This window comes from Artemia sp. Qi Xiang Cuo, chromosome 3 (assembly GCF_049724085.1).
Source record: "Artemia sp. Qi Xiang Cuo chromosome 3, ASM4972408v1, whole genome shotgun sequence".
Classification (NCBI taxonomy): Eukaryota; Metazoa; Arthropoda; class Branchiopoda; order Anostraca; family Artemiidae; genus Artemia; species Artemia sp. Qi Xiang Cuo.
The window spans coordinates 70,621,608-70,643,607 of record NC_142796.1 but is presented as its reverse complement, the minus strand read 5'-3'; the positions used below and the strand labels follow the sequence as shown (position 1 = coordinate 70,643,607).

At 35.2% G+C, this 22,000-nt stretch overlaps 1 protein-coding gene across 1 annotated transcript in view; it reads right to left on the bottom strand.

Annotated features, from left to right (window-relative positions):
- The window catches only part of LOC148954481 (somatostatin receptor type 2-like), a 235,302-nt gene that overhangs the window by 166,644 nt on the left and 46,658 nt on the right, over positions 1–22,000 (bottom strand). Inside the window, exon 3 of the mRNA XM_089087110.1 lies at positions 5,934–6,130. Coding sequence (XP_088943236.1) covers positions 5,934–6,130 — 197 coding nt within the window. The remainder of the gene's footprint in view (positions 1–5,933; positions 6,131–22,000) is intronic.

Here is a 22,000-nt window from a genome sequence, read left to right as displayed (position 1 = left end):
TTTAATTAGCAGCATGGTACATTTTGTTTAAATACTTATTTTTTCATTTTCCAGATTCAATATTTTTATTTAACACAAATGAATAGACAAGCTGAAGCATATAAAACGAGCCAACATAGAGCTACGATCGAAATTAATGGTAATTGTTATAATAAAAAAATTTCAATTGCCAAAAAAAAAACAAAAAAAAAAACATGTTATGATTAAAGTGCTTAAAAAACCCATCTGGCTGTGTAATATAATCTTAATTATACTCTCAAAACGTGTTTGTTCACTCTATAGGTATATAATATAAAAGGATTGCTCGCTTTTTGCAATGTAATCGTCAAACCAGACTGTATATTCATGCCTCAGGTTTGTAGTCGTGAAATACTGCTAATTTGGTTAATGAAAGAAAATGAAATAGGATAGTTTAGAAACAAATTTAAGTTTTACTCATCAAAATTATGCGCTTGAGAAAATTTACCTTATTTTTGAAAATACGGAAAGAAAAAAAATTATATATATATATGCTTACAAATTCTGACTGGGCTTCTACACCTGAAGTCCCTGGCAAAGCATAAAGGGGGTCAGCCTCACGATCTTGAGTAGTCTGGGCTGAGGCATTATGAGAAGCCTCCAACTCTCTTTTCAATTTCCTCCCAGGTTGCGTAGAGGTTTGCACAGAGCTAACACTGGCGTGAGAGGCTCCTGGCATTAAAAGTTGCGTGGTCATTGGCTGGTCCAGAGGAAGTATAATATATCCAGCATATTTGATAATGAAAGGCCTTGCAGCTTGCATCAATGTGGATTCGGTCCTTCTTGGCCGCTTTTCTGGAGGGGGGGTAATTGTAAGAATATTCCTCCGTCTTAAAAAAGAAGAAAAATTTTATAATGTATTAATAAGCCCCTCTTTTGGATATAAACTGTCCTCAGCACCCGGGGACATAGACCCCCTTTCTCTGGCCCCTCATGCCCCTCGACCTTTCCTTTTAAGCACTCTCTGAAAGTTACAACTTAATACACAGATTCCTTATTGAAGAATTAGTTTGTTTTTTCACCTTACAATGAACATGCTAGAATTGATACATTGACCCCTTCCCTGTCCTAAATTTTTATAAAAGCTACTTAATCATCTGTTAAACCCTTTTTGCTTTCATCATATAAGTCCCGTTTAATTTGGCCATAAAAGGAAACTCTTGAATCGCGCATACAAGAATCATTTATTTAACTCTGAAAGTTCCAACTTAATAAACAAATTCCTTAATGAATAAATACTTTGTTTTTGTTTTTTCACCTTACAATGAACGAGCTAGAATTGATACATTGACCCCTTCCCTGTCTTAAATTTTTATAAAAGCCACTTAATCATCTGTTAAACCCTTTTTACTTTCAGCAAATACGTCTCGTTGAATTTGGACATAAAATGAAACTCTTGAATCGCACATACAAGACTTATTTATTTAAATCTGAAGGTTCCTACTTAATACAAAAATTCCTTAATTAAGACATACTTTGTTTTTTTTTCACCTTACAATGAACGTGCTAGAGTTGATACATTGACCCCTTCCCTGTCTTAAATTTTTATAAAAGCCACTTAATCATCTGTTAAACCCTTTTTACTTTCATCAAATACGTCTCGTTTAATTTGGCCATAAAAGGAAACTCTTGAATCGCGCATACAAGAATCATTTATTTAACAGAAATCAACGCTTTTGAATACCCATCAAATAAAGATAGCCGTTTCTATTGAATATCCTAATTATATTGTTAAGATTTTGTAGTGTTGGAGGGGAGGGGGCTAAGTTCCTCTGAAATTTGAATATAAAGTAAAACTTTTTTTTTTTCAAGGTGAAGTTCACGGGCCAAAACATCTGGCTTAGATACCGCAAACTTCAATGTATTTTAAGCCGTGGGTTTTATTTGTTTTTTCTATGCGTTAATTCTTTTGTGAATAAGAATGTGTGGCGATTCTGTCTGCATGTCTTTATAAAAGTATTAATTATTCAATGGTATTTCCTTTTGTTATTTGTTGTTAATTGTTACTGCTCTGTCTTAAAGTCTTGGGAGCTTTTGCACTCTTATTTATTTGGTTTAGGTTTACAATGACTTGAAGGTATTTCCTTTTAAGGTTGTTTTTATATTACTTTATGACTCGAATATGTTTCAAAATGGAGGGCTCGGTCAAGTTCACCTGTTGTGTGTATGTTTAACTTCTATTTTACCCCTTAGGTACGTGTTTTTACTGTACTCGTGCTTGTTTTTGGTTTTTTGTCAGGGGCTAAGTCCCCCTGAAATTTGAATTTACTCTTAAAACGTTTTTTTTTATTTATTTTTTTTTTTGGGGGGAAATAAAGAATGAAATTTTAATCACATTGAAAATTTACGAATCCATTTTTTTAAAATTAAATAATATTAAGTGTACTATAATCAATGTGTTAAAACATAATGAAAATTGGAATGTAGTGTATGAACATTTTATAGGGTTTTTGGTTGAGTACATTATACCTTACCAAGTTTAAAAAAAACCTACTAATCAAGTTACTTTATATGGAATAACCGCCGCTCTCTCTCCGTATGACCCCCAAAAAATGGGTGTTACCTTAGAAACCCGTCTGGTAAGGCATGTAATCAAACTCTCAAAACATGGTTGAGTACATTATACATTGCCAAGTTTTTAAAAAAACGTACTAATCAAGTTACGGTATATGGACCAACCACCGCTCTCTCTCCGATTGACCCCAAAAAAATGGGTGTTACTTTAGAAACCTGTCTGGTAAGACATGTACCGTTCGTAGTAATAGGTGACTGACCCTGGTAAGTCATATTACGCAATCACTCGTGAAAGTACTAGATAGCTTACTACTAGTGATAAAAGTCAATTTCTTGCATTAGTTGATAGAGCTGTAAACTTCTAGAAAACCACACTAGAGGACAAAAATGCCGGCTTCTGGGTAAAATAACGCGTGTTGAATGTTTTACATAGTCTTACCGCATGTTCCAGAAAATTTATCACAGCCAAATCAATATGCTGTTGAAAATACTTTTTATCTAACATAGAAAACATCACTAGCAAGAATCAAAGCAAAAATAAATATCCATAATTCAATGCAATAAAACAGATCTATAGATAAAAGTTGGTCTAGATCTAATCGGAAACAAAAGATATGTTGACAAAAGATTTGTATTAGCCTAAAAGGAATTTCAGGAACCAATAGAAGGTACACAAACTAGGAAAAGTTGCAAACTCCATAAAAAGCTGGTTGGAATCTAAGCCAGGGTTCTTAACTGCTACTAATCCATTTATAATTATTGATACATACAACATAACAGCAAGAAATTGGGAGTTAATGGGGCCAGTGTCCCACATCCTACCTTGGCTAGACTTGTGTATAAATCGAGATTCAATGAGAAATCAAATTTAGATAAACAACAAGTGTTTCTTCTTAAAGTAAGGTGTAACATTAAAACTTTAAACAAACAGAAATTATTCCGTATATGAGAGGGGCTATACTCTCCTTAGCCCATCGCTCTTTACACTAAAGTTTGACATTTTTCCCGATTTTTTAAAAATGACTGCCTAAACACAATGGCTCTTGAATTTACTTTCAGTTGAAATTTTTTTTAATATAGTATCTGGGTTGCAGCAGTAGCTAGCAACCTAGTAAGAGACGATCACGTCCCTTAGTAAAACGTAAAATAACCCGTAACTCCTAAAACTAGAATCAGATCAAAAAACAAAATACACTATTAGAACCGTATTGTCCAATACCCCTATATAGGAAACTGACTGTGTCTTGGCTTGAAAAACAAAGAAAATATGCTGGCTTAAAAAACAAGAAAAGTTGCTTGAACTATGATGTTCCGCATCGACAGCAGGTTTTTTTTTCTTTCCGTTTTTTTTCTGTGCAGCTGGTGGGGCACTGGAAAATCATAGTCAGCTTTGAATAGCTCATTTAAAAGGAAATTGATGTATTTGAGAACTTTTCACAATTAACAAAAATAATGTTAAAAACAAAATCGTTTTTTTACGAAAAACTGCATTTTTCTATAACTCTGTAGTAGCAAATGTTATCAACATCTTCCTGCATACGAATATCAAAATAGGATTTTGCCATTATAAGAAGCATGTAGATATAGTTATGTAAAATACAGTAATTTTTTTTTGGGGGGGGGGGGGGTATAACAAAAAATATAATTTGTCAACTGAAACTAGAATATTTCCTGAAAATTTTAAGTAAAATATTTTTAATTAACTGAAAACTGCAAAAATATTTACGATGTCTGAGCAATAATTTTAGTTTTTTTTAAATTCAAACCAGAAAAATACCTAAAACTTTAGAATTAGTTTTGTTTTTTGTTAGGTTGTAACTACTTGACACGTGACTACATAAATGATCTATATAGTTCATTATGAATGGGAACTATGTAAAAATCATTATAATATTATAATTAAGAACGAACATAAAGTTATTATAAAAGGCACTTAGATATTGTTACATGTTTAACAGAGCGAGGAGGATTTTGTACAAGAATTATCTGAGTGATCTAGTAAAGAGTTAAGGATATCTTTCAAGCAAATACTATAATAGATTAGATTAAAAGTTTAGCAGACAGCCAAGACAGAGCGAAAAAGCAAACCTAAATATGAATGTATCCTATAGCGCATGAATAATACAGTATATGGATTTGCCATTGTTGAAAAAATCTAGTTTGTTGTTTGGCAGTTTTGTTTCTATTATAAAAAAAAACTAATTATTATTGTAGTAGAATTGAAAAAACTGGCTAGTATCTTATACTGCACACTAGCAAAAATCGTCATTTTTTCATAATTGTATAAAATTCATATATAATAAAAACTGTTTTTTTGTTTGTGAATAAGGAAACCTAAATATATATAAGCCTGTATCTGTTTTGCTATAGTACGAGTATTTGAAATTTTAGCCCAATCTTGTCTTCACCTCTGTGGTTGTGGGTGTTTTTAGTACACAACAAGCTACACCTAAATAATAAAATAGTTGTATTTTTAACAGGCCAGTGGGTCCTGAAGCTTTTGGTAAAAAGGGTTTTGAGTAATGCTTAAAAAACAGTTTATGTTATGATCATTTGCATGTACGACGAAGCTCAATGGAGCAGCTAATCCTTCTTTAATGTAGATGTGCATGAAATTCAAAATAAAATTAAATACCTAGCCATTATTGAAATGAACCTTTGAGGACTGATTTTACCTCAAGCCAAAGAGTTTTGTATAACATAAAAAATTACTTTAGTATAAGATCAGCAAAAATCAGAATTTAACTAAAGCGCCCCACTTTCTTGTTTTAAACGTATTTGTAGTCAAAATCTTAAGGGAACCCATAAATATTATTAAAATTTTGAGCAAGTTGGGTCCAGACCTAATACATTGGTGTATTTAGGGAATATAAAAAGCGCGGCATCCTCTCTTAAGCACAACATGTCGAGTGATCAAGGGAGAAACTGGCGAACAGATAACAGATTTATATCACAAATTAAAGGAGATCTAAAATGCTAATGGCTCTGACATTAAAAACGGAAAAAATTGTTTAATTTGACCAAAAAATCAAAATGCCCGAAAATTTCTGGCATAATGACGTATTCTTAAGGTATTCTTAGGGAAATCGGCTAATTATTTTAGTGGGAAGATTAATTTCCATGGCCCCTGTGTGTGTTTATATTGAACGTGACTGGGTGCTAGTAGCTGTTCATTTTGGTCAAACCTCCCTACTTCCCAAATTTTTTGATAGGACATTGGTTTAACACGAACAAAACAAATGGAAATGAGTTTAGATAGAAGCTAAAACTTGTATTAATGATGACCTTGTTCTACTTTCAGAATTATTAATTAGCTAAAAGAACTACTTTTGGGAAAAGAACAAAAGAATCCGTTCCAACTTTCAGATTTATCGCTTCTAAATCACCTGACAATGACTTACCTTTGAAATAGTCGGCGTTCGGAACTTTGGTGAATTAATTGGATGACAAACAGCGATATATCTGTCTGCAGACATAATGGCCAGGAGAAATGAACTGGCAAACTGACTTATGGATGTTTGTGTCATATAAACTTTGCACATCACATAGCCAAGAGGCCATCCATCAGAAAACATGGCCGCCAAAAGAAATGGAATTCCTAAAATGATAACACATCAAAAACTAATTAGACCATACAACATAAAACCACCAGGCGATCAAAACGAACATGCAGGGTAGATTAACAAAAATATTTTCAGAGGATTTAACAAATAGGCGATGTTCAGGGATTCCTTCTAAAAGAATACTTGCATAGAATTCATAAAATTTGTGTGGCCCTTTGGGATAGGACCAAATGATCCACAACAGATAAAGGAGAGTAATTACTGTAACATGATCTGAAACAAAATAGTAAGACAGATTGGACAGAAGAGATTCCAAAAAAGTCAAATATTTCTTCCTTTATTTCCATTGCAAGAGACATATTCTTGAATGACGTGGTAAAAGCCTGATTTATATGCACTAACAAACAATTGCCGTCATGCTCAGATGTGAAGCTATGGCCGTCATGCCCCTTGTAAACAGATATGAAGCTATGAATATTTTCTCTGTAATTTATTCTGTTTGACAAAGTTTACCTGCCTTTTTTTGCCAGGTTTACAAATTGTTGATCCCTGGAAAAATTTTCCTTAAACGAAAAATGAGAGCAAATCAAGCCACTTCAAATAAATTTGTCGCTTTTTCAGACAAGGGGGATCAAGCATTTTCTTGAGGATTCAAGACTGTCTAAATAAAACTTTTGTATACCCCTGCAAACAAATTTTCTTGTCCTATATTGCAAAATTGAGCATTTTCCGATAATTGGTATGTCCTTTTGAGCCTCCCTTTAAATGGCATCCGTGTGTGAAATATAAATCTTATTTAAACCATTATTCAACCTTTGCACAACAATATTTGAGAAAGCCGCTTTATATTAAACAAAATGAAAATTCTAGAAATGCAGAAACTAAGCACGATATGCTTTACTAAGAAATATAATAAAACAAAATTTAAAATACGATAATCGCTGACAAACACAAATCACAGAAACATATAAAACACGAAAATAACAGTTATAAAAGTTCTAGGAATGAATGATGTACGAGAAAATAATACATATTTACTTAGTGGTTATGACTCGTATACTCCTCTGAACATATTTTTCAACGCTTGTAATGTCAGCATTACCGCTACCCCTGAAGATATTTATTGTTCTTCTTCCTATCTATAGTGATCCAAATAATTTTACTCCCTTAATATGGGAGACATATATCATGATTTACAAGATTCCAAGATATTCTGAAATATTGCACAATTGCGACTTGCATCTTAAAAGTGATTAACCCTAGAAGGGTAAGCTTTCGTAAATTTTACGACGCAAAAACACTTTTTCGCGGTTGCCATGGAAACGGATGCATTGCGCGAACTGACCTCCCCGATATGCTAATATTATGACTAGTCAGTTCTTGTGCCGTCACCGAGGTTTTATTATCTGAACCGGTTGGGGAGATATTAAGGGTGAGTAGCAAAATTTACGAAAGCTTACCATCTACGTAACTTGTTCACCTATTTCAGGAAAAGGGATTTTTTGATCAAAACTTGGTAATTAGTAAGCTTCTTCAGACAATGAGGTTAGATCAGTTTCTTAACGTTGTTGACAAGCTTCGTAGCAAATTTCGTGAGGAAATAGCACATGAAAATGCTGAATTTGGCTATTTTCTGATTTAAAAAGTGAGCAGCAAAAATTTTTCTTTTTGCAGAATGATTTCGTGACGGGATTCATATGCGGAAATCCTGCGTCTGCTTGAATCAGAAGATGGTGAAGCAGCAGAAGATTCTTGTACACATGATGAGGAGGACCAGGAAATCCTTGACATTTCTAATAGCAAAGATTCCGATGATGACTATTTTCCTCCAGACGAGAACGAATATAGCAGCCCTGATGAAAAGCTTTCTACTACAGTGAGTTTAAGCCAGCCATATTCGAAGCGTAAAAAAACCGTTGCTGAAGGTCCTACATCTCCTGAATCATCAAATGAGACCGATGACGACCCTCCTCTATCCTCTCAGCTGCCAGGGGACGAACATATTGTCATTCCAAGGAAAAAATCTTTGAAAGCAAAGAATGGTCATCGATGGTCGGCTGTCCCGCCGTCCAGACCCAATAAGGCAAAGGCGAGAAACATTGTTAGAGGTGCAGCTGAACCTGTAAGTGGCGATGCAAAAGCGGCCAAAAGTGAACTGTCAGTATTTCACCTGTTTTTTTCAAACGGTGTCTTCGAGAAAATAACGAAACATACGAACGAGGAAATAGTGAGGAAGAAAGACTCGTATTCACAGCAAAGTGCAACCACTGCTGCAACGACTGAGATAGAAGTTAGGGCCCTAGTTGGTATCCTCATTCTCTCAGGCTCACTCAAAGATGGGCATCTTTCGACCGAGGAGCTGTTTGACACCCAATTGAGTGGCTCTTCATACCATGCCACCATGAGCCGTCAGCGCTTCAGATTCTTGGTCAATTTTTTGCGGTTCGATGACAAAAATAGTCGGGAAGAACGAAGAAAACATGATCCGTTTGCACCTATAAGGGAAACGTTGGAATTGATCATACAGAGCTACAAAGAACATTTTCGCCCAGGAATCAACGTCACTATCGACGAGCAGCTTTTAGGATTCCGTGGACGCTGTCCTTTTAGAATGTATATTCCCAACAAACCTAGCAAGTACGGACTTAAGATTGTCATGATGTGCGACGTTGGAACATAGTAAATGGTGAATGCAATGCCATATTTGGGAAAGGCGACAAGGACTGACGGATTTCCACTAGGACCATACAATGTGCGAGAGCTCACAAGACCTATCTGGGGGACAAATAGAAGTGTCACGACTGACAACTGGTTTACATCGAATCTATTTGCAGCCGAACTACTGAAAGAACCGTATCGACTGACTACAGTTGATACAGTACGAAAACACAAGAAAGACCTTCTAGAAGAGCTGCTTGTAAGCCAAGGGAGAATCACAGGAGCCTCAATGTTCTGTTTCGATCGGGAGCTGACTCTAGTGTTATATCTTCCCAAGCTATCAAAAATGGTCCTGCTTCTGTCAACTTGCCATGAGGGTACCAGTATCATGTATCGAAGCAAGAAGCCTGAGATAATTGAGTACTACAATAACACCAAAGGCGGTATAGACACATTTGACAAAATGTGTAGTTCAATGTCAGCGGCTTGGAAGACCAACAGGTGGCCCATATGCATGTTTTATGGGCTGATCAACATCGCGTGTATCAACAGCTATATCATCTACTCCTTCAATATCTCCAAATCTGGTGGAAGACCACTTTCACGAAAAGATTTCATGAATGTTCTGTTCAAAGAGTTGACCCAGCCGCATATGACCACTCTCTTAGATACCCCCACTTTGCAGCGCTCGATCAGACTCGATATCAGTCAAAAAGGAGGTGACAGGTGAAATACATTCAGGAACGTCTGTGGAAGGGAGAAGATTGACCTGCAGCCTTTGCCCAGCGCGCATTCGCCGAATGACTTACCTATTTTTGCAACCACTGCAAAAAGCCGTTCTGCGGTGAACACCGTGCGAAGTCATGCATACCATGTGACTCCAAGAAATGAAAGTAACTTTTTGTGCTGTGTGAAACATTATCTGAAGATCTGTTTTCGATAATTCCCACTTACTTTTAAAATATACTTAAGTGATGAGTTTTAAAAGTCAATGTTTCTGCAAGTAGTAATTTTTACGAAAGCTTACCATCTACGTAACTTTTTGGGAAGCTTACCTTTCTAGGGTTAAATAAAAAAAAACAAGTTTTTTTAATTGAAAGTAAGGAGCAACATTAACATTTAAAACAAACAGAAATTATTACGTATATGAACGGGGCTGTCCCCTCCTCAACGCCTTGCTCTTTACACTAAAGTTTTTTATTGTTTTAAAAAATTGAGTTGTGAGATAGAGTTAAACTTTAGCGTAAAGAGCGAGGCGTTGGGGAGGGGACAGTCCCTTTCATATAAGGAATAAATTCTGTTCGTTTTAAGGTTTAATGTCGCTCCTTACTTTCAGTTTAAAAAACTTGTTTTTCTATTTAATTTCTGATCGTTTTTTAGTTAATGCAGCTTTTATTTTGACTCACCGTCATTGAATAAGTAAGCAAAATTTGCATAAAAATTTTACTCTTCTTTTGCTAAATGGTTGTCTCTAAATTTGGTTCTGACGTAATTTACAAATTAACTTAAGTAGCAAACTTCTATATTCGTATATTTTTGTTCTGGCAAAAAATACGTTGCAGATATAGTTGCAGATTTTTGCAGATATGAGCTTGAAACCTATGTAATAGGGTTTTGTGATACGCTGAATCTGACGGTGGGATTTTCATTAAAATTATTTCACTTGAAGGGGATGTTTCCTCCCTCTTTAAAAAATCAGGTAAAGTTTCTCAGGCTCGTAGCCTTTGATGAGTAATACTAAACTTAATAAAATTTATATATTTAGAATCAGCATTATAAGCCCATTCTTTTGATACAGTTATTGACATCAAAATTTCATTTTTAAAAGTTTCGATTACTATTGAGCCGTATCGCTTGTTTTTTTTTTATTACGTATATGTTATTACGTATATGAGGGGGTTCTCCCCTTAGTCAATACCAGGCTTTTACGTTAAAAGTTAAAAAAAATTAATTCGCAAACCCCTGAATCACAAAGGCCGTTTAATTAGAATAGATAGCTCTTTTGAAAGCGCTAAAAAAAACTGTCCCGTAAAGAGCGAGGTATTGACTTGGGGGAGAACCCCCTCATATACGTAATAATTTCTGTTTGTTTTAAGTTCTAATGTTGCTTCTTACTTTCAGTTGAAAAAATTTGTTTTTTTTTATTTAATTTCTGATCGTTTTTTAAATAATGCTGGAAAATCCCGCGCACCCTTCATAGGAATGCCGCTTACCCCAAGGAACCATCCACCACGGAAATATTCCGCCAAAAACACCACTTCTCCTGCCCCACCCCCACCAGAAAAAAAATCCTTCCTGTAAATGTCTGTATAATTCCCAATAACCAAAACAAAATTTAAGAAATGGGCAAAGTTCATATGTTGCAGCCCTTCCCCGGGGAATTGTGGGGGATTAAGTCATCCTAAAAGACATATTTATTAGATTTTCGACTATGCTGAACAAAATGGGTATCTCAAAATTTTAGTTGGGTGACTTTGAGAAAACACGAGCGTGGGAGGGGGCCTAGTTGCCCTCCATTTTTTGGAGGGCACGCATCGTGATCTTTCTTGGAGGAAAAAATGCAAATTTCTACCTTTTTGCAAATAGGAGCGTGAAACTTCTTTAATAGGGTTCTCTGATAAGCTGAATGTGATGGTGTAATTTTCGTTAAAGTTAATTAAAAATGCAAAACTCCACATTTTTGCAGATAGGGGTTTGAAGCTTCTTTAATAATGTTCGATGATAAGCTGAATCTGATGGTGTGAATTTCGTTAAAGTTAATTAAAAAAATTTGCAATTAAAACAAAATTTTATTGTTTAAAAAAAATTGAGTTGTGAGAAAGTCAAACTTTATCGTAAAGAGCGAGGCGTTGAGGAGGGGACAGCCCCTTTCATATACGGAATAATTTCTGTTCATTTTAAGTTTTAACGTCGTTCCTTACTTTCAGTTAAAAAAAACTTGTTTTTTTTTATTTCATTTGTGAACGTTTTTTAAATAATGCAGGTTTTGATTTTGGCTCACCGTGCATGAATAATTAAAACGAAATTTGCCTATTAATTTTACTTTTATTTGGTTAAATGGCTTTCTCGAAACTTGTTGAATTTTATTTACGAACGTTTTTATTAGTAATAAATATACGTAACTACTAGAGGAGGGGGTACCAGTCGTGACAGGGCTCCTTATATGGGCATAGCCTCCCTAGGGAGAACACGTGGTTAATGGGGTCAATGACCTCTTTTTCCAAGGTCGATGTTGTTGTTGTTGTTGTTTTGGCCATGTGCATAGAGTCATTAGGGAGAACACGTGGTTAATTAAAGCGATTGGGAATTTGGAACACCTGTGCTGTCAGTCATTAATCAAATTGTTTCCGAGCAAAGTTTAATAATGTCTGACAGGTACTGTCAATCATTAATCAAATTGTTTCCAGGCGAAGTTTAATAATGTCTGACAGGTGATGTCATGATTGATTGATTGACATTAAAGGGGAATTAATTTGTTGTTTCTAAAGAGAATTGATTCACGAGAGGGGAATTAATTTGTTGTTTCTAAAGAGAACTGTCTCCGAGCGAATGTTTCGATCTTAGCAATGAAGAGATTGATTCACGTAAGGGTTTCCAAATAATTTGAAATGTATCAGCGCAAAGATGCCAAACAAAAGGAACACGCTGAAATTACGTTTAGGGATTATTTGGGCGAAACCGTTTTAGTCATTTTATGGAATTATTTCGGCGAAACAGTTAGAGACATTTTAAAAGATGTTTTAAAAGATGATTTTAGAAGAGGATTTGAGGGTGAAACTCTCTGGTCGTTATAATACACAAGTTCCATTTGAACAGTGTTGTGAGGTCCTCTACCCCAACCCCAAAGGGTTCCAATCCCCCTACCCCAACCCCGAAGGAAGCCCCCGGTACTCAAAGGTCCCCCAAGCTCCCAAAGGGCCCCCAGACCCCCAAACGCCCTCCCCAGACCCCCAAAGGCCCTCCCCCAGTCCTCAAAGGTCCCCCAGGCTCCCAAAGGGCCCCCCGGACCCCCAAAGACCCATTGGGCTCCCAAAAGACCACCGGGCTCCCAAAAGGCCCCCCGGACTCCAAAGGCCCTCACCCGGTCCTCAAAGGTCCACCGGGCTCCCAAAGGACCAATCTGTCCTCAAGTGCCCCCCAGACCCCCAAAGGCCGTCCCCGGGCCCCTAAAGAACCACCGGGCTCCCAAAAGACTACCGGGCTCCCAAAGGGCCCCCCGGACCCCCAAAGGCCCTCACCCGGTCCCCAAAGGTCCACCGGACCCCCAAAGGCCCTCCCCCAGCCCCCAAAGGTCCCCCAGGCTCTCAAAGGACCACCCGGCTCTAAAGGGCCCCCCCCAGACCTCCAAAGGACCCCCAGCACCCCAAAGGCCCCTGAGTCTCCATTTTTTAATTCTTTTTATGGCTTTATTATATCTTTTCAGAACAAGTTATTTTCTTAATGTCCATCCTAAACCCATTTTACAAGTTGAAGTACCCATCCCTTTCACCCACAACTTTACTATACTGATTTTTGAATGCTCCAACACCAAGCCATACTTTTCAAAGCCATTCAAGAACAAGTTCTTTTCTTAATGTCCTTCCTAAACCCATTTTACAAATTGAAGTACCCATCCTTTACACCCACAACTTTACTATACTGATTTTTGAATGCTCCAACATCAAGCAATACTTTTCAAAGGCATTTCAGAACAAGTTCTTTTCTTAATATCCCTCTTAAACCCATTTTACAAGTTGAAGTATCCATCCTTTTCACCCACAAAATTACTTTACAGCTCTTGAAGGCCACAACACCAAGCAATACTTTTCATAAGGCATTTCAGAACAAGTTATTTTCTTAATGTCCCTTCTAAACCTATTTTCCAACTTGAAGTACCCATCCTTCTCACCCACAACTTTACTTTACAGCTTTTGAATGCTCCAACACCAAGCAATACTTTTCAAATGGCATTTCACTACCAGTTCCTCTCTTAATGTCCCTCCTAAACCCATTTTACAAGTTGAAGTTCCCATCCTTTTCACCCACAACTTTACTTTACAGCTTTTTGAATGCCCCAACTCCAAGCAATACTTTTCAAAAGGCATTTCAGAACAAGTTATTTTCTTAATGTCCCTTCTAAACCTATTTTCCAACTTGAAGTACCCATCCTTCTCTCCCACAACTTTACTTTACGGCTTTTGAATGCCCCAACACCAAGAAATACTTTTTAAAAGGCATTTCAGAACCAGTTCCTTTCTTAATGTCCCTCCTAAACCCATTTTACAAGTTGAAGTACCCATACTTTTCACCCACAACATTACTTTACAGCTCTTGAAGGCCACAACACCAAGCAATACTTTTCAAAAGGCTTTTCAGAACACGTTATTTTCTTAATGTCCCTTCTAAACCTATTTTCCAACTTGAAGTACCCATCCTTCTCACCCGCAATTTTACTTTACAGCTTTTGAATGCTCCAACACCAAGCAATACTTTTCAAATGACATTTCAGTACCAGTTCTTTTCTTAATGTCCCTCCTAAACCAATTTTACAAGTTGAAGTACCCATCCTTTTCACCCACAACTTTACTTTACAGCTTTTAAATGCCCCAACACCTAGCAATACTTTTCAAAAGGCCTTTCAGAACCAGTTCCTTTCTTAATATTCCTCCTAAACCCGTTTTACAAGTTGAAGTACTCATCCTTTTCACACACAACATTACTTTACAGCTCTTGCAGGCCACAACACCAAGCAATACTTTTCAATGCATTTCACAACAAGTTCATTTCTTAATGTTCCTCCTAAACCCATTTTACAAGTTGAAGTACCCATACTTTTCACCCATAACTTTACTTTACAGCTTTTTGAATGCCCCAACACCAAGCAATACTTTTCAAAGGGCATTTCAGAACAAGTTATTTTCTCAATGTCCCTTCTAAACCTATTTTCCAACTTGAAATACTTATCTTTTTCACATACAACTTTACTTTACAGTCTTTTGCATACCACAACACAAAGAAACACTTTTCAAAAGACATTTCAGAACAAGTTTTTTTCTTAATGTCATTCATATACCAATTTTACAAGTTGAAGTACCCATACTTTTCACCCACAACTTTACTTTACAGCTTTTTGGATATCTCAACACCAAGAAATACTTTTCAAAAGACATTTCAGAGAAAGTTCGTTTCTTAATGTCACTTCTAAACCCATTTTACAAGTTGAAGCATCCTTCCTTTTCACCCACAACTTTACTTTACAGCTTTTTTGATACCCCAACACCAAGAAATACGTTTCAAACTGCATTTCAGATCAAGATCATTTCTTAATGTCACTTTTAAAACCATTTTCCATGTTTAAGAATCCATGTTTTTCTCCCAAAACTATACTCTACGGCCTTTTGTATGCGTCAACGCAAAGTACAAAATTCAAAAGGCCTTTCAGAGCAAGTTCCTTTCTTAAAGTCCGTTTTAAACCCTTTTTCCAACTCGAAGTACCCATCCTTTTCACCCAAAACTTTACTTTACAGCTTTTTGGATATCTCAACACCAAGCAATACTTTTCGAAAGGCATTTCAGAGCAAGTTCCTTTCTTAATGTCCCTCCTAAACCAATTTTACAAGTTGAAGCATCCATCCTTTTCACTAACAACTTTACTATACTGCATTTTTGAATGCTCCAACACCAAGCAATACTTTTCAAATGGCATTTCAGAACAAGTTATTTTCTAAATGTCCTTCCTAAACCCATTTTACAAGTTGAATTTCCCATCCTTTTCACCCACAACTTTACTTTACAACTTTTTGGATACCTCAAAACCAAGCAATACTTTTCAAAAGGCATTTAAGAGCAAGTTCCTTTCTTAAAGTCCCTCCTAGACCCATTTTACAAGTTGAGGCATCCATCCTTTTCACCCACAACTTTACTTTACAGGTTTTTGGTTCTTATGAATGCGCCAACATCATGCAATACTTTTCAAAGACATTTTAGAACAAGTTCTTTTCATAATTTCCATTGTAAACCCATTTTACAAGTTGAAGTAACCATCCTTTTCATCCACAACTTTACTCTACAGCTTTTTGAATGCTCCAACATCAAACAATACTTTTCAAAGACATTTCAGAACAAGTTCTTTTCTTAGTGACCGTCCTAAACCCATTTTACAAATTAAAGTACTCATCCTTTTCACCTAAAATTTTACTTTACAGCTTTTTGAATGCTCCAAAACCAAGCAATACTTTTCACAGGGCATTTCAGAACAAGTTCTTTTCTTAATATCACTCCTAAACCCATTTTACAAGTTTAAGTACCCGAATTTTTCACCCAGAACTATACTTCACAGCTTTTCGAATGCCCACAACACCAAGCAATACTTTTCAAAAGGCATTTCAGAACAAGTTATTTTCTTAATGTCCTTCCTAAACCCATTTTACATGTTGAAGTTCCCAACCTTTTCACCCGCAACTATACTTTACAGCTTTTTGTATACTTCAACACCAAGAAATACTTTTCAAAAGACATTTCAGAGCAAGTTCCTTCTTAATGTCCTTTCTAAACCCATTTTATAAGTTGAAGCATCCTTCCTTTTCACCCACAACGTTACTTTACAGCTTTTTGGATACCCCAACACCAATAAATACCTTTTAAAAGACATTTCAGAGCAACATCTCTTCTTAATGTTCATTCTAAACCCATTTTCCAACTTGAAGTACCCTTCCTTTTTACCCACAACTTTACTTTACAGCTTTTTGGATACCTGAATATCAAGAAATACCTTTCAAAAGGCATATCAGAGCAAGTTCCTTTCTTAATGTCCCTTCTAAACCCATTTTCCAACTTGACGTACCAATCCTTTTCACCCACAACTTTACTTTACAGCTTTTTGAATGCTCCAACACCAAGCAATACCTTTCAAAGGCATTTCAGAGCAACTTCTTTTCTTAATGTCACTTCTAAACCCATTCTCCAACTTGAAGTACCCATCCTTTTCACTCACAACATTACTTTACAGCTTTTTGGATACCTCAACACCAAGAAATACTTTTCAAAAGGCATTTTAGAGCAAGTTCCTTTCTTAATGTCCCTTCTAAAATCATTTTACAAGTTGAAGCATCCATCCATTTCACCCACAACTTTACTTTACAGCTTTTTGGATACCTCAACACCAAAATATACCTTTCAAAAGACATATCAGAGCAACACCCTTTCTTAATGTCCCTTCTAAACCCATTTTCCAGCTTGAAGTACCCGTCTTTTTCCCCACAACTTTACTTTACGACTTTTTTCCACACCCAAACATCAAGCAATACTTTTCAAAAGGCTCTATTATATTTTTTCAGAACAAGTTTTTTCTTAATGTCCTTCATAAACCAATTTTACAAATTGAAGTAGTTATCTTTTTCACCACAACTTTATTTTACGACTTTTTGCACACCTCAAGATCAAGCAATACTTTTCAAAAGACATTTCAGAGCAAGTTCCTTTCCTATTGTCCCTCCTAAACACATTTTACAAGTTAAACTACTTATCTTTTTCCCCACGAGTTTACTTTACGACTTTTTTCCACACTCAAACATCAAGCAATGCTTTTCAAAGGCATTTCAGAACAAGTTTTTTCTTAATGTCCTTCCTAAACCAATTTTACAAGTTGAAGTAACCATCCTTTTCACCCACAACTTTACTTTACAGCTTTTTGAATGCTTCAACATCAAGCATTACTTTTCAAAAGACATTTCAGAACAAGTTCTTTTCTTAGTGACCGTCCTAAATCCATTCTACAAATTGAAGTACCCATCTTTTTCCTCGCAACTGTACTATAAGGCTTTTCGAATACCCCAACATCAAGCAATACTTTTCAAAAGCATTTCAGAACAAGTTCCTTTCTTAATGTCCTTCCTAAACCCATTTTACAAGTTGAAGTAGCCATCCTTTACAACCAACACCAAGCAATACTTTTCAAAAGGCATTTAACAACAAGTTCCTTTCTTAATGTCCCTCCTAAACCCATTTTACAAGTTTAAGTTCCCATCCTTTTCACCACAACAATAATTTACGACTTTTTTTCTTAATGTCCCTCATAAACCCATTTTACAAGTTGAAGTACCGGAGTTTTTCACCCAGAACTATACTTCAGAGCTTTTTGAATGCCCACAACACCAAGCAATACTTTTCAAAAGGTATTTCAGAACAAGTTATTTTCTTAATGTCCTTCGTAAACCCATTTTACAAGTTGAAGTTCCCAACCATTTCACCCGCAACTATACTTTACAGCTTTTTGAATGCCATATAATCAAGCAATACTTTTCAAAGACATATCAGAACAAGTTCTTTTCTTAATGTCCGTCCTAAGCCCATTTTACAAGTTGAAGTACCCATCCTTTTCACCCACAACTTTACTTTACAGCTTTTTGAATGCCCCAACACCTAGCAATACTTTTCAAAAGACATTTCAGAACGAGTTCCTTTCTTAATGTCCCTCCTAAACCCATTTTACGAGTTGAAGTACCCATCTTTTTCACCACAACTTTACTTTACAACTTTTTTCTTAATGTCCCTCCTAAACCCATTTTACAAGTTTAAGTACCCAACTTTTTCACCCGCAACTATATTTCACAGCTTTTTAAATGCACAAAACAACAAGCAATACTTATCTAATGGCATTTCAGAAAAAGTTCTTTTCTTAATGTTCCTCCTAAACCTATTTTACAAGTTGAGGTACCTATCCTTTTCACCAAAACTTTACTTTGCAACTTTTGTGCACACCACAATATCATCCAAGTTTTCACTTCAGTTCAGACTTTTTTTTGTGCTCATGACAATATCATGCAAGTTTCCACTTCAGTTCAGATTTTTCTCAAAGAGATGAAAAAATTTAAAATACTGTTCCAAATTTTTTCTTAGAAGATGGAAGGTTCAAGTTATCTTCTGAATTTTATTAAAGAACTTACAGTTCAATTCTAATTTCTGCAAAGAAAATAAAAATCTTCCATTTCAGTTCTTAATTTCACAAAGACAAAAGGAAATTTGAAGTTCTATTTGAAATTTCTCAATGAAGTGAAGAAAGGTTCAAGCTCTCTTCTAAATTTTCTCAATGAAAAGAAATTAGTTTTTGATCAATTCTATTTTTCCTAATAATATAAAAAGGTTCCACTTCAGTTCAGATGTTTCCCCAAAGACATAAATTTTTAATTCTCCTCCAAATTTTTTGTAGAAGATAGAAAAAGTTACATATTGATCGTGAATATTTCTCTATGAAGATAAGGAGCTAATTTTCTCATTGATGTGAAGAAAAGTTCAAGTTCTTTTCCTAACTATCATATGAGAAGAAATAAGTTAGAGATCAATTCTATTTTTCAAGAAAAATAAAAATTTTCCACTTCAGTTCAGATTTTTCTCAAAGAGATGGAAAAATTTAAAATTACTGTTCTAAATTTTTCATAGAAGATAGAAAAAGTTTTACATTGATCATAAAAAGTTAACTCAAGTCTGAATTTTATTAAAGAACTTACAGTTCAATTCTAATTTCTCCAGAGAAAAATAAAAATCTTCCACTTCAGTTCTTAATTTCACAAAGACACAAAGAAATTTAAAGTTCTCTTCTGAATTTTCTTAGAGAAAAGAATAAGTTATAGTTCAATTCTAGTTTTTATCAAATAAAATAAAAAATCTACAAAAAACATGCAGAGTGAGAGAGAAATACAAATTCGACCTGGGGAGATTTTCCTGCAAGTTTGGTTAGGTTAGATTAGGCTAGATTAGATTAAGTTAGGATAGACTTGATTAAGTTAGGTTAGATTAGGTTAGGTTAAGGCAGGTTAGGTAGGCTAGGTTAGCTAGCTAACCGGGTCTCCATGTTTGAAGTTAGGTTAGGTTAGGCTAGATTAAGTTATGTTAGGTTAAGAGGGTTAGAGTTAGGAATTAGGTTAGCCTACGTACGCATGCGCGTACGTAGGCTAACCTAACCTAACTTAACCTAACCTAACATAACTTAATTTAGCCTAACCTAACCTAACTTAAACATGGAGACACGGTTAGCTAGCTAACCTAACCTACCTAACCTGCCTTAACCTAGCCTAATCTAACCTAACTTAATCTAGTCTAACCTAACTTAATCTAGTCTAACCTAATCTAACCTAACCATACTCGCCGGAAAATCCCCCAGGTCGACTTTGTATTTCTCTCTCACTATGCATGCTTGTTGTAGATTTTTTATTTTCTTTGAAAAAATTAGAATTGAACTATAACTTTTTCTTTTCTCTAAGAAAATTCAGAAAGAGAACTTTAAATTTCTTTGTGTCTTTGTGAAATTAAGAACTGAAGTGGATGATTTTATTTTTCTCTGGAGAAATTAGAATTGAACTGTAAGTTCTTTAATAAAATTCAGACTTGAGTTAACTTTTTATGATCAATGTAAAACTTTTTCTTATCTTCTATGAAAAATTTAGAACAGTAATTTAAAATTTTTCCATCTCTTTGAGAAAAATCTGAACTGAAGTGGAAAATTTTTATTTTTCTTGAAAAATAGAATTGATCTGTAACTTATTTCTTCTCATATGGATAGTTAGGAAAAGAACTTGAACTTTCTTCACATCAATGAGAAAATTAGCTCCTTATGTTCATAGAAAAATATTCATGATGAATATGTAATTTTTTCTATTTTCAACAAAAAATGTGGATAAGAATTTTAGATATACTTCTTTCGGGAAGCTCCTGAACTGAAGTGGGACCTTTTTATATTATTAGGAAAAATCGACTTGATCAATAACTAATTTCTTTTCATAGAGAAAATTTAGAAGAGAGCTTGAACGTTTCTTCACTTCATTGAGAAATTTCAAATAGAACTTTAAATTTCCTTTTGTCTCTGTGAAATTAAGAACTGAAATGGAAGATTTTTATTTTCTTTGGAAAAAATTAGAATTGAACTGTAAGTTCTTTAATAAAATTCAGAAGATAACTTGAACTTTCCATCTTCTATGAAAAATTTGGAACTGTATTTTAAATTTTTTCATCTCTTTGAGAAAAATCTGAACTGAAGTGGAACCTTGCATATTGTGGCGTACACAAAAAAAATCTGAACTGAAGTGGAAACTTGGATGATATTGTGGTGTGCACAAAAGTTGTAAAGTAAAGTTGTGGTGAAAAGGATAGGTACCTCAACTTGTAAAATGGGTTTAGGAGGAACATTAAGAAAAGAACTTTTTCTGAAATGCCTTTTGAAAAGTATTGCTCGGTGTTGTGGGCATTTAAAAAGCTGTGAAGTATAGTTCTGGGTGAAAAACTTGGGTACTTCAACTTGTAAAATGAGTTTAGGAGGGAAATTAAGAAAAAAGTTGTAAAGTAAAGTTGTGGTGAAAAAGATGGGTACTTCAACTTGTAAAATGGGTTTAGGTGGTACATTAAGAAAGGAAGTTGGTCTAAATTGTCTTTTGAAAAGTATTGATAGGTGTTGGGGCATTCAAAAAGCTGTAAAGTAAAGTTGTGGGTGAAAAGGATGGGTACTTCAAGTTGTAAAATGGGTTTAGGAGGGACATTAAGAAAAGAACTTGTTCTGAAATGTCTTTGAAAAGTATTGCTTGATGATATGGCATTCAAAAGCTGTAAAGCATAGTTGCCGGTGAAATGGTTGGGAACTTCAACTTGTAAAATGGGTTTAGGAAGGACATTAAGAAAATAACTTGTTCTGAAATACCTTTGAAAAGTATTGCTTGGTGTTGTGGGCATTCAAAAAGCTGTGAAATATAGATTTGGGTGAAAAAGTTGGGTAATTCAACTAATAAAATGTGTTTAGGAGGGACATTAAGAATATAAAGTCGTATATTAATGTTGTGGTGAAAAGGATGAGTACTTCAACTTGTATAATGGGTTTAGGAGGGACATTAAGAAAGGAACTTGTTGTGAAATGCCTTTTGAAAAGTATTGCTTGGTGTTGGTTGTAAAGGATGGCTACTTCAACTTGTAAAATGGGTTTAGGAAGGACATTAAGAAAAGAACTTGTTCTGAAATGCTTTTTTAAAAGTATTGCTTGATGTTGGGGTATTCGAAAAGCCTTATAGTACAGTTGTGAGGAAAAGGATGGGTACTTCAATTTGTAAAATGGATTTAGGACGGTCACTAAGAAAAGAACTTGTTCTGAAATGTCTTTTGAAAAGTATTGCTTGATGTTGAAGCATTCAAAAAGCTGTAAAGTAAAGTTGCGGGTGAAAAGGATGGTTACTTCAACTTGTAAAATTGGTTTAGGATGGACATTAAGAAAAAACTTGTTCTGAAATGCC